Raw genomic sequence first — 14,262 nt, forward strand, 5'->3', positions numbered from 1 at the left:
TCGAAGCAGAGCGCGTGGCAGGGGTGAGGTATAAAAGTGAGCGGTGGACCACCACTCTGGCATAGTTCACGAACCACGTGTCTCGCGGCCGCATCACTCGCAAAAACAATGAAGCTTCTGGTAAGTAGAAAGCTAGATTAAGAAATCGTCCTTCCGAATCCCCAGTTAGGTATCCTATTTAGTTACCTTTTGACACGATAAATCCATTAGTCTCAAAAGTGGTTTCTTTAAACATGTAAATCATAATATTGCTTATGTAAGTAAATGAAATATCCTGATCTTGTTAATAAACATTGAAAGATGTGGAAGAAAATAGCGTAATAAGATGAAGGACGAAAGAGGATGTTGCGCAGCAAACGTAAGGATTTTCTTTGATCAAGTATTGCAAGAGATCGAATAGGGTCGGTGGGCGTGCCACGAACTCTGACATTCACTTTAAGCAGGCAGATTCGTACCCTTGGTAGAATAACGCCGAATGTTAATACAAGTCTTCATGGAACATGCGACGCTGGAAGAAACTTGTGGATTGCGTTATAATTTCGTACAGTAAACGTTTCATCTCTTATTGGGATTTAAAGCAGGGGTCGGAAACCGGTATTTGCTCCATACAAAAATACCGGTATTATTAAGTTCTTTTTCGTTCTTTGGTTTGTTATTTCATTTTTAATTGGACAATCTTATAATACAGAGTCGTTAGCCAAATATATGATTCAGTCTTACGTAAAGAGCATTAAATAATTCAAAATATTGGTCTACTTCGGGGTTTTTTAAAAATACCGGTTCCGAGCCCTGATTTAAAGTGTTCAAAAGATCGTTAGCGTAAGATAATTATCTGAATTAAATGCGGTATCAAATGTTATTGTTTGTTTACACAGTTAACTTAATAAAGGGGTTTATTTACCATTCGCTGATTCACCACTTCGCCACCATGTTGGAGTAATGAAAAATTCTGAAATTTGGAGTAATACGTATCAAAAGCAAAGTAATATTTTAAGTTTTTTACACATATATAATATATACTATATAAATATTTATTTACTTATTAACATCTCTGCTCATCTCTACCTACCATAAATTACGTCATCGATTTTTGACGATTTTTGACCCCCCCCCCCTATAATCATCCAAAAAGCATGCTTCAAATGACCCCATTTCCTCCTACTTCATGCTACCGTCATCCCATGTCCAGACCCCCCCCCCCTAATTTGAAATGACGTAATTTATGAATAGCCCCTATGCTGCATTAGCCTGACGATAAGTAATCGTAATTGGTAAAAGTTATACTTTATAACACCACAAAAAAGCTTAACAAAATAATTCAAAATACGATCTTTCTAAAAATATAGTTCACAACGCCATCGTTATGAACTACTACTACTACTACTTACTTTACTTACTGTACTACCTACTGTACTGTGTTACTTTGTGGCTATAAATCTAGGACAAATGTGTAAAAAACCAAGCGGGCTTATTTTTAAAATCTTGTTCGGGTATACCCCAAGGCGCTCGATAACGCAACAATTGCCGATGCCGGCATAATCTGTCCATGTGTGATAACCACGTGGGTTCAATGTCAATCAGAACATTAGTGTTGCACTTGCAAATAAGTTATTTGCATAGATTGATGTATGTACGTATAAATATATTCTAAAGTATTGCCGTAAACCTTGTGACAGTTTTTGACTGGAGCTTATGGATTAGCTAGGGTTACTTATGAAGTTGTGATTTAATATGAGAGTTAGTAAACAAAGTAAAAGTTTTGTCACATTTTTAATTCAAATTTCTAGATTTTGTTTGTATTTAATATCTCTGGTTTTCCAATGAGATATTGGAAGGGTTAACCGGGATTATTGTTTTATCCTAGTTTTTTTGTGTATACTTAATTTCGTATCTGACATTTCTGCATCGGCTTATTCTTGGTTTATCGGTACTCAATATATGGTGGCCCAAAAATATGTACCTACCTACGTTGACAATTAATTTTTAATATTTTTTTTCTTTTAACAAAAAAATCACTCAAAATTAAAAATACAATCAATAAACGAAAACAAAACATACTACCTTTATATCCTCTAGCTTTGACAAGTACACAAAAGCAGACGTTGTTAAAATTGTTAGGCAATATTCCGCAATAAAAAAATGACAACGTATTTTAAGACCATTTTACACATCCGACATTTTAATTCTTAATCTCGAAAATGCTTTTCATTCTTAACAATCATTTTATAATTAACGTAAGTATGTAACTAATTAAATATTTAAAATTGGCAATGAAAGTGTAGGTAATATTGTCTAAAAAACTCTTTATATGAAAGACAATGCCATTTGTTTTTCACATTCGTGTAACCTCATTTTAATAGACTTTTAGTTATACAAGCGATTTTGTACATTGGTTGCATAACTTTGTGGCACATGATTTGGACGCATAGGTGTAAGGTCAGATTACGACTAATTGACTGTTTCTTAATTTAATAATGAAATTTGCGTATTAAATCAATGTCAAAGTGATCAATGGGAATCCGTTTTATAAAATTGTGTGGTAAATAATAAAGAAACAAACTCGAAGCCACACAGACAGTCGAAATAGCATCTTACTTAATAAATATCAATTTGATCTTTAACCTTGACTTATACATCCTTATTTTGATTTGATCAAATGGGCCATGTAATGTTTAATCGTCAATATCGCGGACTGATTAACATTCAGTTGTATTCAGTTGCAATAAACAAACAATGAAATGAAATAAAGCATTGAGTATGTTAAATAAAGCAATTACGCGAGCACGCCCGTCGACTGGAAATAATCACTGAAGCACATAATCTAATGGATGTTTAACAATCAATTAAACTTAAATCAAAGCGTGTAATATATTGCATTAAGTACTTACAATTGCATTCAATGTTTATACATATAAAGATGTTGAAAAGGCGTAACGCAATGGACTAGAGTAACGTAACTGACAGACGATTGGCAGGGTTTGTAAGGTAATTGTTTGATTTGAAGCTGACGCTGTTAGTTGAGCTGTTTAGTGCACTTACGGGCACGATCCTTACATAACACTTCTAAAACTTTAGTGCTAGCAAAAAGCTTAAGTCTCAGAAGACCGTTACGGCTCTTAAATCGTTTTTGATGGGTTTGTAGACATTACGGTGCATAATACAAGTACCGTTTCTCATTCAGCATCTATTCGTTTTACAGTATGCTAACAATCGTGAATCAAATATATGAAGCCTTATTTGTTTACTTGGCAGTTTCAAACGACCCATACTAATTTAGTTTCTTATTATCATAGATGTTACATTTAGAGATCGCTGTATTTTACTTTCAACATAATGCTTATAGAATTGATTGCGCGAGGCATTTATTATAAAGCCATACGTATTAATTAATGCCTTACACATATTTTTGAGGTGACATAGTTTTACAACACGCAAAACAAACAACTAAACTACTGGTGTGACGTAACAGCGATTGACCAACATGAGATACTTAATGATGCTAACAAACCATAACCAAAAGTTAAGTAGATCTCAATGAAAACAATAGTATTGCTAGTCCTGAAAGTGGTAACAAGTTGAGTCCGCTTTCGCCCCAACGGCGTGCCGAATGAGGTTTCACAAGCCTATTGTATCCGTTCCATCTCATCTTACGAAATAACGAATATGATTAAGCTCTTTTGTCTGACATCATCGCATCATCGCCAAGGTATCAGATGCATAAAACTATACATTGTTCTGTAATTCGTCGCCATATATGTTCGAAGGTCGAATTGATTTGACATTTTCACATAAATCTTTTGTAACAGGTAAAACAAGGTAATTTAAATAGATTTTTACAACTATGAATAGCCTTTATTAATTCATTATTTAGTTATTCATAATGGGCTATTATATTTTTATCTAAAATCACATTACGTCTCTTATGTTATGAATGTATGACGGAATAACGTGGTGATATAATGCATTCATTTCCACGATTTATTATTCCGCCCGATTACTCTCACTCTACGTAATTCCTTCGTGTGTAATACTTACATTTATCAAATAATCCAACGCGCAATCGATATCGATCATTATACCAGTAGGTACGATCATAATTGCACCGATTATCGTTAGTCGAAGGTATCGGGTTTTTATCCGTTTATAAAATTAAAATAAAATAAAGAAATGGTAACATTTAAATCAAAAATATAAACATTTAAAGCAACTGGCGCCTGTTTGGCATAGATTAACGTAAGTTTTGCAAAATAATGGGTCCGCCCGCCATCTGTAGAAATGAAAAGTTGAGTAATGTTCTCGACTTGAGTTTAATTTTGCACGATCGCATCTCATTTAAATCTTTTAAGAGCCATTTCATTGACTTCATAATTTAGCTTTAAAAAATTAAAGACACCCTCTCTTCAGGTTAGGGAAAGGGGATCCCTTATTGCAAAGAAATATATATTGCTCGAAAATAAACTTATACTAATTTCTACATTTGTTATTTCCAGATAACTCTCTGTGCTGTTGCGTCCCTGGCGGTAGCTCTTCCTCAGAGAAGAGCACCGTCGAAGCCGGAGCAGGCACAGTCGTTGGACGACCAACAAGCTGCCGAACAGAACTACAACAACTACCCCCAAGACTACAGACAGCAGCAGCAACAGCAGCCGCAGGAGTTCAGACAGGCCAAGCAGATCGACGACTTCAGACCTAAAGTGCAGCTGGAAACTACCACCTTCATTCCCATCATTCGTTTTGATAAGGAACAAGGCACCGACGGAAGCTACAAGACTGCGTAAGTAACCTTATTTATTTTGTTGAGTTACCCCCTTATTCATACATAAGTCAAAATGTTAGATAAGGACAAACGATTATTAGCTAATTGAGATTTGTAGTGCATTTATAAATAAGGGGGTTAGAGGTTAGATTCTAGTAGCATCTAAATATGATATGACATGACGTTCGATGGTTAATTTAAATTGACACCGTAGTTACTTTCTGACATTGCCTTGCGGCAGAAATGTGTCAGTAGGTAGTGCCAGTATTTGTTTTAATATAAATATAAAATTTTCGCTTTCGCCTAAAGATCGGCTAGCCCATGTTATCTGTCTGCTAAATACCGTAAAATATATCTTTTTTATAATTAATTAAATCAAATTCGAGAAATTAGAATGACTGGCCTTATACCTAAGATGATAAGATGACAATACCATAAGATGTAAAAGGATACCAACTAAGATGAAATGCTTGATCGAAGCTGTATATTTTTTTAATTTGACAATTACTTACTTTTATAATTATAATTTAGGCTAAATGGCGGTCTAGATAGGTTCATACCACGCGCTTTTATTAGAAATGTAAGTTTTTTGGTTCAAATATTCAAAAATTTAGTAGAAAATGTAAATCCAACGAAATATTTACGTTTTCTTTAAACATTTAACATATATTTTTTTTTAATAATTTGCTTTAGTTAATCTAAAACAAAAGTTACTGTTAACAGATTTTTGGTTGACATGTAAGCATACCACTCTAAAGTGAAGACTGTAAATATGCTATGCAAACACTTTTTATAATGTAAATTCCTAGACGTTTATTCGAGTTATTTGTAGAAAAAATCATAATCAATTTAACAAATATTTACTCTGTCCCAAGGGTAAAGTCAATTTAGAGTTGTTACGAGTGAAATTTGTGGTAACAAAGGTCATTACTGTTATACAACAATCCTTGTAAGTATGTAGTTCTTACTCAGGCGGCTTGTTGATCCAATCGTTAACTTTGCTAACCTATCTCATACGTATTTATTGATATTATAAATGCGAAAATAACAACTTTATCCGTGCCTCTATCTGTTACCTCTTCACTCTTAACCGTTGAATAAATTTAGATGAAACTTGGAATTGAGATAGTTTTAGTCCCAGCGAAGAACATAGGATACCTAGTTTTATATTACGGAAATCATTTCACGTCTTAGAGCATTTAATAACTGTAGTCGCCTTTAAGAGCTTACCCCTCTGGCGAGAAACTTGCACTATTGTGTAAGCTTTAGTATGGACTAACATGGCTATTAGTACGTTACGTACAAATCACGTAGAAATAGCAATACATTTGACGTCCCCTCCCCCGCAAAAATCGGCAGACTGTTTCGTACAGAAAATGACAGCCATGACGCCTCCAGTTACAATGCTCGAAGTTTCACGTAGAAGAATTTGCGGGCATAAACTAGTTAAAATTGGATAATTTTAACTAGTTTATGCCCGCAACTTCTATACACGGTACCTACCGTAAATTCTGTAAATATGTTATGGATATACGATTGCCTAAAAACTTTTACTTTCGATCAGATTTTTACGATTACAATTAATAGCTACAAAAATTTAGGTACTTTATTAAGGCTGTTTGAACTAAGGATCTTCGCGATCGCGATTAAACAAATTCGCGATGATGTCCAAAAAACTATCATAGGACTTTTCCGGCTTCTTCCCACTATAACCAGCACTTGATCCAAACAATAAAGCGACGCACGAAACAATATCTAACATTTCAGTATCTCAATTCCAGGTACGAAACCGGCAACCATATCCAAGCCGAAGAGTCCGGTTTCCTGAAATCCGTCGGCGAAGACCAGAACGCGCTGGTCCAGCACGGCTCCTACAGCTACACCGCCCCCAACGGGGAGGTCATCACGGTCGAGTACACCGCGGACGAGTTCGGCTTCAGGGTCAAGGGAGACCATATCCCCACCCCGCCCCCGGTGTCCCCTGAGATCCAGAAGGGATTGGACCTCATCTACGCCGGAATTAAGGCTAATGCGGTTAGTATTGAAAATCTGACTTAGGATCTGGTTTTTTCATGATTTGGCAGCGAATTAGCTGAGTTGTAAAGTATGTGACTTTAATACAGTAGGATCGAACTCTTATTCGCACCATTTCGTTTTTCAACTGTTATTTATATTCTTATAAGTATGTATACGAAGTTTCGAAGGAAAACATTGTGAGAAAACCGTACTTATTCCAACAAGGTATATCCCTAACGGCAAAAACCTTTAGCATTCAACGAGTGAACAACATCTGAATAGCCTGGTTTTTTTATCCCTTTGTGACATTGGTTTGATGATTTTTATCTTATGATTTGGAAAAGGCTCTGTCTAAAATATATGCTCGAAAGCTATGTATAGCGCATATACAGTAATTTGGCTTTAATAAATTCATGTTTTGGTTAAGTCAATTCTCAGATTAAAAAATCACATTTCATGAATAAGTCGTAAAAAGGAATGTATTTATTTTATTCATTAATGTGTACTGTGTAAATTAGAAAATATTATCTCATCCTATCTTCGTAAAAATATCTATTAATTTTGCATTTACATTGTTTCCAGGAGCGTGACGCGTTAGAGGCCAAGAACAACCCTGAGGCCGCCAGACAACAGCAAGATAGGGCAGCCCTTGACTACAAGGGCCAATACTACCAGCAGTAAACTCTAGTGTAAGGACTAACCGTACTCCGTACCTGTGAAGTGAGGGGCTATGACGTCAGACACTACGAAACTTAAAACCATAGATACTCATTATTTTTAATCAATAAAATAGTAACCGATCTTTACGGTAGGTTAAAATGATGTCGTAAATATCCCACAGTGGTCTAATTTTTGACTGATTGATAAGCCACTGTCATTTTAATCAGTCCAAATCCGACCATGCCATAATTTTGAAATAATATGTTCACTATATTAGTGCATAAAAAAGCAAGTTAATCAAATTAAGTTTTGGTTTAAGCTTTAATTTAACTGTATTGTTTGTACGACGTTAATTTACAATATATTTTTCACATCACCTATTCGAAAGGGCTTTTTCTTCCCCGCTAGGAGGGATCAAAGTAGCACTTTTCTTCCCTGCTAGGAGGGATCAAAGTTGTACTTTTCTGTTCCAGGACACGATTTTTTCTTTCTTGCATACTGTTTATTTTTTGGTCAAATAATACATATTTTGGAACAATTTCCTCATAGTTGATGTGAAAAGCAGTATGTGTCACACGGTATCAAGATTATTTCGTCTTGGGCGTTAACACTTGGGTCCCTCATTATGCTCAGGATTCTACTTTAGAATCCCTCACTGCGTTCGGGACTCTATTGTAGAATTCATCGCTTCATTCAGGATTCAATGTACGCCCTTAAACGGAAATACATATATCATTATAATCCCTTGTAAAACAAACTACTATTGTCAATACAAGGATTTGGCTAAGAATGTCACCAGTTGGCAATCGGTTAGATTGCCGTTATGGCAAATTGTTTAAAACTAAGCTTTCTAAAGATTTTCTTACATGATTTTACTTACTGCCTTTGAAACAGTCAAATTCTGTTGTCGCAAACTAATGTCGCAAGTGCCAAGGGTTTGCAAGTATTCAAATAATATTCGAATAACTAATTCGATTTTAAAATAGAATTATTTATAGCAAACCCTTTCATGTCGTTATACCTCTGGTGTCTCCGTAGTCAGTCGCGTCATTGCATATCCTGTATGATATTGTGATAACATGAGATGATCATATTATAATTATTCTTACTTTTGTAAATACGTTTCTTATTTTTATATTTTAATAAAAATGTTATAACAATTTTGTTTGTTTTTGATTCAAAAATAGTATCATACCTATTCTACAAAAAACCGCCCAAGTGCGAGCTGAACTCGCGCACGAAGGGTTCCGTACCATTACGCAAAAAACGGCAAATAAATCACGTTTGTTGTATGGGAGCCCCACTTAAATATTTATTTTATTTTGTTTTTAGTTGTTATAGCGGCAACGGCAACAGAAATTCCATCATCAGTGAAAATTTCAACTGTCTATCACGGTTCATGAGTTACAGCCCGGCGACAGACAGACAGACGGACGGACAGACAGACGGATGGACAGCGGAGTCTTTAGTCATAGGGTCCCGTTTTTACCCTTTGGGTACGGAACCCTAAAAAGTATGTGCATATTGATACGAAAATACGTAAGTGTACTCATTGGAGTAGGTACATAAGATTTATATGTACGTCTTTGTGAGGAAAGTAATGTACAGTCAGCATCAAATTGCTAATGACGGTCAAAGTGGCCAAATATATCGGGACAAAACCTTATTTACTTACATGGCAACTAGAGTGTGTTACGATCTTACGATGTACAGTGAGCTGCGAAATGCCATGCACTTTTGCGGCTGATAGTAAGTACATATTATATTTCCAATTTAACCATCACAATCTATCTGGTGCTGATTGTAGGTACAGTTCAAAATAAGTACCTAGTACCTATATTTTTCTGGGATCATTTTCATAAAAAGTCTTAATTTTTTTCTCGGTGTACGCAAATAAAGCAAAAGCTTTATAATTATGTATTAAAATTCATTTATTAAAGGTGCCTATTAAATTTTACAATATAGCTTCACATATAATCGTTAAATCTAGCAAGGCATCGCAATATTAACAATACGAATATTACATATAAATAGTGGTTATTAACGACAATCATTTGAGTTTGCGTATACAAGTTATATAATTATATAGAATTTATAGGCACACTTGGAGGTTAGACCTTTGTATTTGCTAATTTGTACTTATTAAACAAAAATAATTATATCTTTACAGTTTGCATTTAAAAGTAGATAGGTAATCTAAAAATGGCATGAAAGGTTTTGGCTATATTACAATGGTGTCCAAGATTTTAGATAAATAATAACTGACAACATTTTAATCTACTATCGGGTGGAAATTTTGTCCGCATCACGCCTTTATTATGTTCGCATATTTCATTATTATTAAAGCAAGAAAATTTAATTTAATTAATGTTTTGCGAACTCGTAAAATCATTACTAGGACGTTCATTTTACGACGGTGACAGAAATTAAGTATCAGCTAGTTAACTTTTAGTATGAGAGCGTGACCATATTTATGACGACGTATTTAGCAAAGCATCAAAACAGCCACGGACTAGTCTACTAGGACGAGCAATCGCCATATTGAGTAGCGTACCCCGGAAGAAAACATTATTTTTGTATTAAACTTAGATGGCGTTTGTCATTCAGCGGGCTGTAGGTTGTGTAGTGTATTCCGCAAGAGGTCGCTGCCACTAGAAGAGTTGTAGACGTTGTAGTTGTTAGGTGTAGTTGGTGTAGTTCTTAGTTTTTCTTATACGAGCGGATAGATGGCGCAATAATTTGTATACTACCGCATCATTTGCGTTTCTATGTGTGAACAGCGCATCTGTACACGTGTCATTGTGTGAGTTAGTTGCTTTGCTTTGCAGTAAACATTCGATGTTTTAGATAAAAATGGTCTTCACTTCACAGCAAGATGTGTTATTGTTAATCGTGTAAACACTAGCAGAAGTAGTGACTGCAAATTTTATAGATTTCCAAAAGTAGTGTGGAAACAAGAACAGCGCAATAAATGGATAATTGCCGTAAGGACAAAAAAGTAAGTCACCTAACCTAACCTCTAAAATCATATTACCTTCCTTAAATACGCAATCATTTGATTTATGTTATAATCGTATGAAGTTTTAACGGTGAATTATTTTGTTACAGTCCCGATGGATCTCTATGGCACCCAATTTGCAGTGCTCACTTTATCGGTGGTAGAAAGGCCGATGAACAAGTCAGTCCCAGTTATGTTCCAAGGATATTTCCCCCGCAGTAAAAAACAAAACGGATTGACGAAAATGCGGCAATATCGAGGTTTCAACGTTATATGGAACGAAGAAACGCGAAAAAAATAGAAGCAGTTAATGCTATTAATATAACTAATACAAGTGACTTTGAATTGCTGGAAAACAGTGTCAAGAATATTCTGCTCGTATGTTGAAGAAATAGCAGCTGGTACATCAAATTGGGTTTTTTGGCCAGACAAAAATGTTGTGCAGCAGACAATGCCAGAATGCTTCCGTCCGGAGTATAGTAACACTAGTCATTATTGATTGTACAGAGTTTCCTATAGAAGTACCATCAAGTGTTGATAATCGTGTGTATTGCTACTCACTCTATAAAAAGTGCTTATTAGTCAGTGTTGGCCGAAAGTTAATGCGAATTGAAAATGTTGGCCATTAACCATTATAAATTGAACCTTAAACCGTAACGGACGATTACAGATTACGGTTCAATTTATAATGGTTAATGGCCAGCATTTTCAATTTGGATTAACTTTCGGCCAACACTGTTATTAGTATTACTCCAAGAGGCTTCATTTCGTTCAAGTCAAAAGTAAGTGGTGAAAGAAAAAGTGTCTCCCAAATAACGGTAGTCAGGATTAGTCGACTACTTAGAAAATGGGGATATTGTATTGGCTGATAAGGGATTTCCGGCAATAAAGAAGGTAATTGATGAAAGTGGAAAAGAAATTGCTATTATTATGCCACATTTTCTCCAGAATAAAGGTGAATTTACAAGGGAAGAGACCGATGCAACTTATAAAATAGCTCGAGTCAGAATTCATGCCGAAAGAATAATGCAGCACTTAAAAATTTATCAGATACTACATAAAATACCTGTAAATTTATTTTATCATATTGATGATATATTACATGTTTGTTGTGTACTGGTAAACCTGCAACCACCTATATTTTCAAACAAATAAAACAACAGTTATTTTTTACAATATTTACATTATTTAAAAAGCTATTAAAACATTTTTAATTTAAATTTGTTTTTATTTCACACAAAACCTGTAAATGTTATGTGACTTTTCATGTCTGAAGGACCCTTATTGCACATGGAGCATAAGGAACCACAGACATTGACCGCCACATATTTATAACATGGGCCCGTGGACCTATGAAAATGTGTCAGTCAGGTTAGGGTTTAATATGACCAAGCACTGGACTGATCAACATTTTCATAAGTCTAATGTACAGTCAAGTTCATAAATGTGTGTACATTTTTTCACCATATTACAATGGATAAAGGTAAAGAAATTTATACATATTTATGAACTAGACTGTACATACCATTTGTCATATATTTCTTTATTTCAGTCACATGCATAAACTTACAGCTAAGGATGCCAAAACGCTTATGCGATAGGGACAATACATACATCAGAATCAAACATAGTCTAAAGATTCAAACATTAAAACAAAACAAAAACAATCAAATAAGGTCAGGTTAATATTTAGGTATGCTAGGATTCTAAGATATTAAAATGTTGAGTTCCTTACTTACAGCTAGGTATGTGTATTGCTAATTTTAACAAAGTGTGATACTGCAATATTCGGCTACTTTACTATACTTACATATAAAAAAAAACAGTAATAAACATTTTGAGTTAACAACATTTAAACATATAAATTATTATTTTTAACTAAACTTAATTAATCAGTATGCTTCATGCCTGTATGACAATGATGCTAACTGTACTTATTGAGATCAGTAGTACCTTACCTTTTATTACATATTTTAAAAGTTAATTACCTAACATTGTATTGATTATATTTTTACCTGTAAAACTATGCTTTGGCTGGTTTTTCTCACTCAAAGTTTGGTTTGTTCTTGTAGAATACAAGAGCGGTAGATAATGAGCGAAGTAAAATTCTTCACTTTTTAGAATTGCTGCTTTAATAAAGTCTTTGTCTCTGTCTGCTCTTACTATACAATACAACTACCTTTTGGTGAATATATAAAGAAATCACACATATAATAGTCATACCAGTGTCATACACTTGCACTTGAATTTGGGTATAATATAATATGGTTTGCTTCTTTTTAGTTCTGGTTGATCATTCACAAACTGCAAATATTACACTAATTATATTGTTGTTTATCAAAATCTACAATAGGTTGGTTTTTACAAGATACAGGACTTCTACTAACATTCTGACACATTCATTGCATATGTATAACAACACCGTCTACACTAGTGCACAACCAAGGCTTTCTTAGTCTCCTCGCCGAGTACCACTCTTGACACATTGATTGTTCTATTGTGTCACTACATAATTTAAAAATTTCTTTATCTGCCAACACAACATTAGCTTCATAAAAGTTTTTTAATGTTTTTTCTATAACTAGACTAGCTTCACTTTGGTACACATCAAACTCTTTTCTAAAAATACTAAAGTTTTCAAGACATGTAACACAATCTTCTTTTTGAATATTAATATCAGTGTGTTCTACTAAATTTTGGATAACTTTGCTAACGGAAATTTCAATATCTTCTGTACAATTTATTTCAGCAGCTTCCAGTAAGTACACGTTTTAAGGCACAATCTTCCTTTAAATCTGAGACATCGAACTGAAAAGCTTCACACTTGTGTTTCTTTGATGTAGGATACATTTCGTGGAAGTATCTCCCTTTGGATTACTTTTCGTTCGTAAATTGTGGGACACTTGGCTTGCCCCATTTTTGTTCCTGGCTGGTTTTAGTGGTGGTGATTGATGTAGTAAATTAGTGCTGCAATGTGCTTGCATTTGCCACTTTTTTAATAAACACAATCGCATGTTACACTAGTAACATGACGATTGATATTAAGAATTAAGGCTGCCTTGTACGCAGTCGCCGTCACAGAGGCTTGACGAACCACTCGGGCTTTGATTATGTAGCTCCTGGCCTGGCGCCTTGCCAAATGTCTTGCACCTCCAGTACGTGCCCAGCTAACACCAAATTTTTGCCCTTATTCATTGTCTCGAGCTGGAAGACAATTTCATGGGTTATGGCACGAAACCCTGTTCCCGTCACAAGCACGTTCATTTTAACTGAAAACCACAATGCTAATGTAATTGTCAATACAGCCATCGTCCAAAAATGTCGAATATACTGTAACATCATTAGATTTCATTGAAATTATTACGATGTTTACTTACTTCTCGTTTGAAAGTTTTGTGACAGAATATCTCGCGAAAGAAAGATAGAAAGTTGCGCTCGCTAGGTGGCGCTGTGGTCGTGCATGGTCGGTCCCAAATGTCCGAAAACATGACTACCTATTCGATTTTTCGAAGATATATTTGATACGTAAAGGTGTATCCAGATTAAACAATTTTTCGCCAATCTGATTAAATTGCCCGATCGAATCGAGAGGTGCGGACGCAAACGCCAATTTGGCTCGCCGAATTCACCCGCCGATAATGAACGATATTACCGATAAAATGAGGTGCGGACGCAAGAATACCAATTTGTGAGGCCAGTATTTTCGTTCTGGGGCATTTTTTCAATTTAGAGGGCTCTAATATCACCATAAATCTAAACTTGGAGATTGACGCCAATTACATTTCTGATCAAATCGACCAATTTGATCAGGCCCGACAGGATAAATCACTTT

At 34.9% G+C, this 14,262-nt stretch overlaps 1 protein-coding gene and 1 long non-coding RNA gene across 2 annotated transcripts; both read left to right on the plus strand.

Annotated features, from left to right (window-relative positions):
* Window positions 1–7,799, plus strand: LOC134793753 (cuticle protein 3-like). Its single transcript, XM_063765424.1, has 4 exons — window positions 1–120; window positions 4,491–4,774; window positions 6,538–6,790; window positions 7,355–7,799. The coding sequence occupies exons 1-4, from the start codon at window positions 109–111 to the stop codon at window positions 7,451–7,453; spliced, it is 648 nt and encodes a 215-aa protein (XP_063621494.1). The 5' UTR covers window positions 1–108; the 3' UTR covers window positions 7,454–7,799.
* A 2,489-nt stretch (window positions 7,800–10,288) lies between these two features.
* Window positions 10,289–10,718, plus strand: LOC134793773 (uncharacterized). The gene is made up of 2 exons (XR_010144585.1): window positions 10,289–10,430; window positions 10,541–10,718. It is a non-coding gene; the product is annotated as an uncharacterized LOC134793773 (long non-coding RNA).
* The last annotated feature ends 3,544 nt before the right edge of the window (window positions 10,719–14,262 follow it).

Source organism: Cydia splendana, chromosome 9, assembly GCF_910591565.1.
Source record: "Cydia splendana chromosome 9, ilCydSple1.2, whole genome shotgun sequence".
Lineage (NCBI taxonomy): Eukaryota > Metazoa > Arthropoda > Insecta > Lepidoptera > Tortricidae > Cydia > Cydia splendana.

Coding starts and splice junctions, on each gene's coding strand:
- LOC134793753 (XM_063765424.1), top strand. Junction 4,775..6,537: donor GACGGAAGCTACAAGACTGC/GTAAGTAACCTT, acceptor TCTCAATTCCAG/GTACGAAACCGGCAACCATA. Junction 6,791..7,354: donor CCGGAATTAAGGCTAATGCG/GTTAGTATTGAA, acceptor CATTGTTTCCAG/GAGCGTGACGCGTTAGAGGC.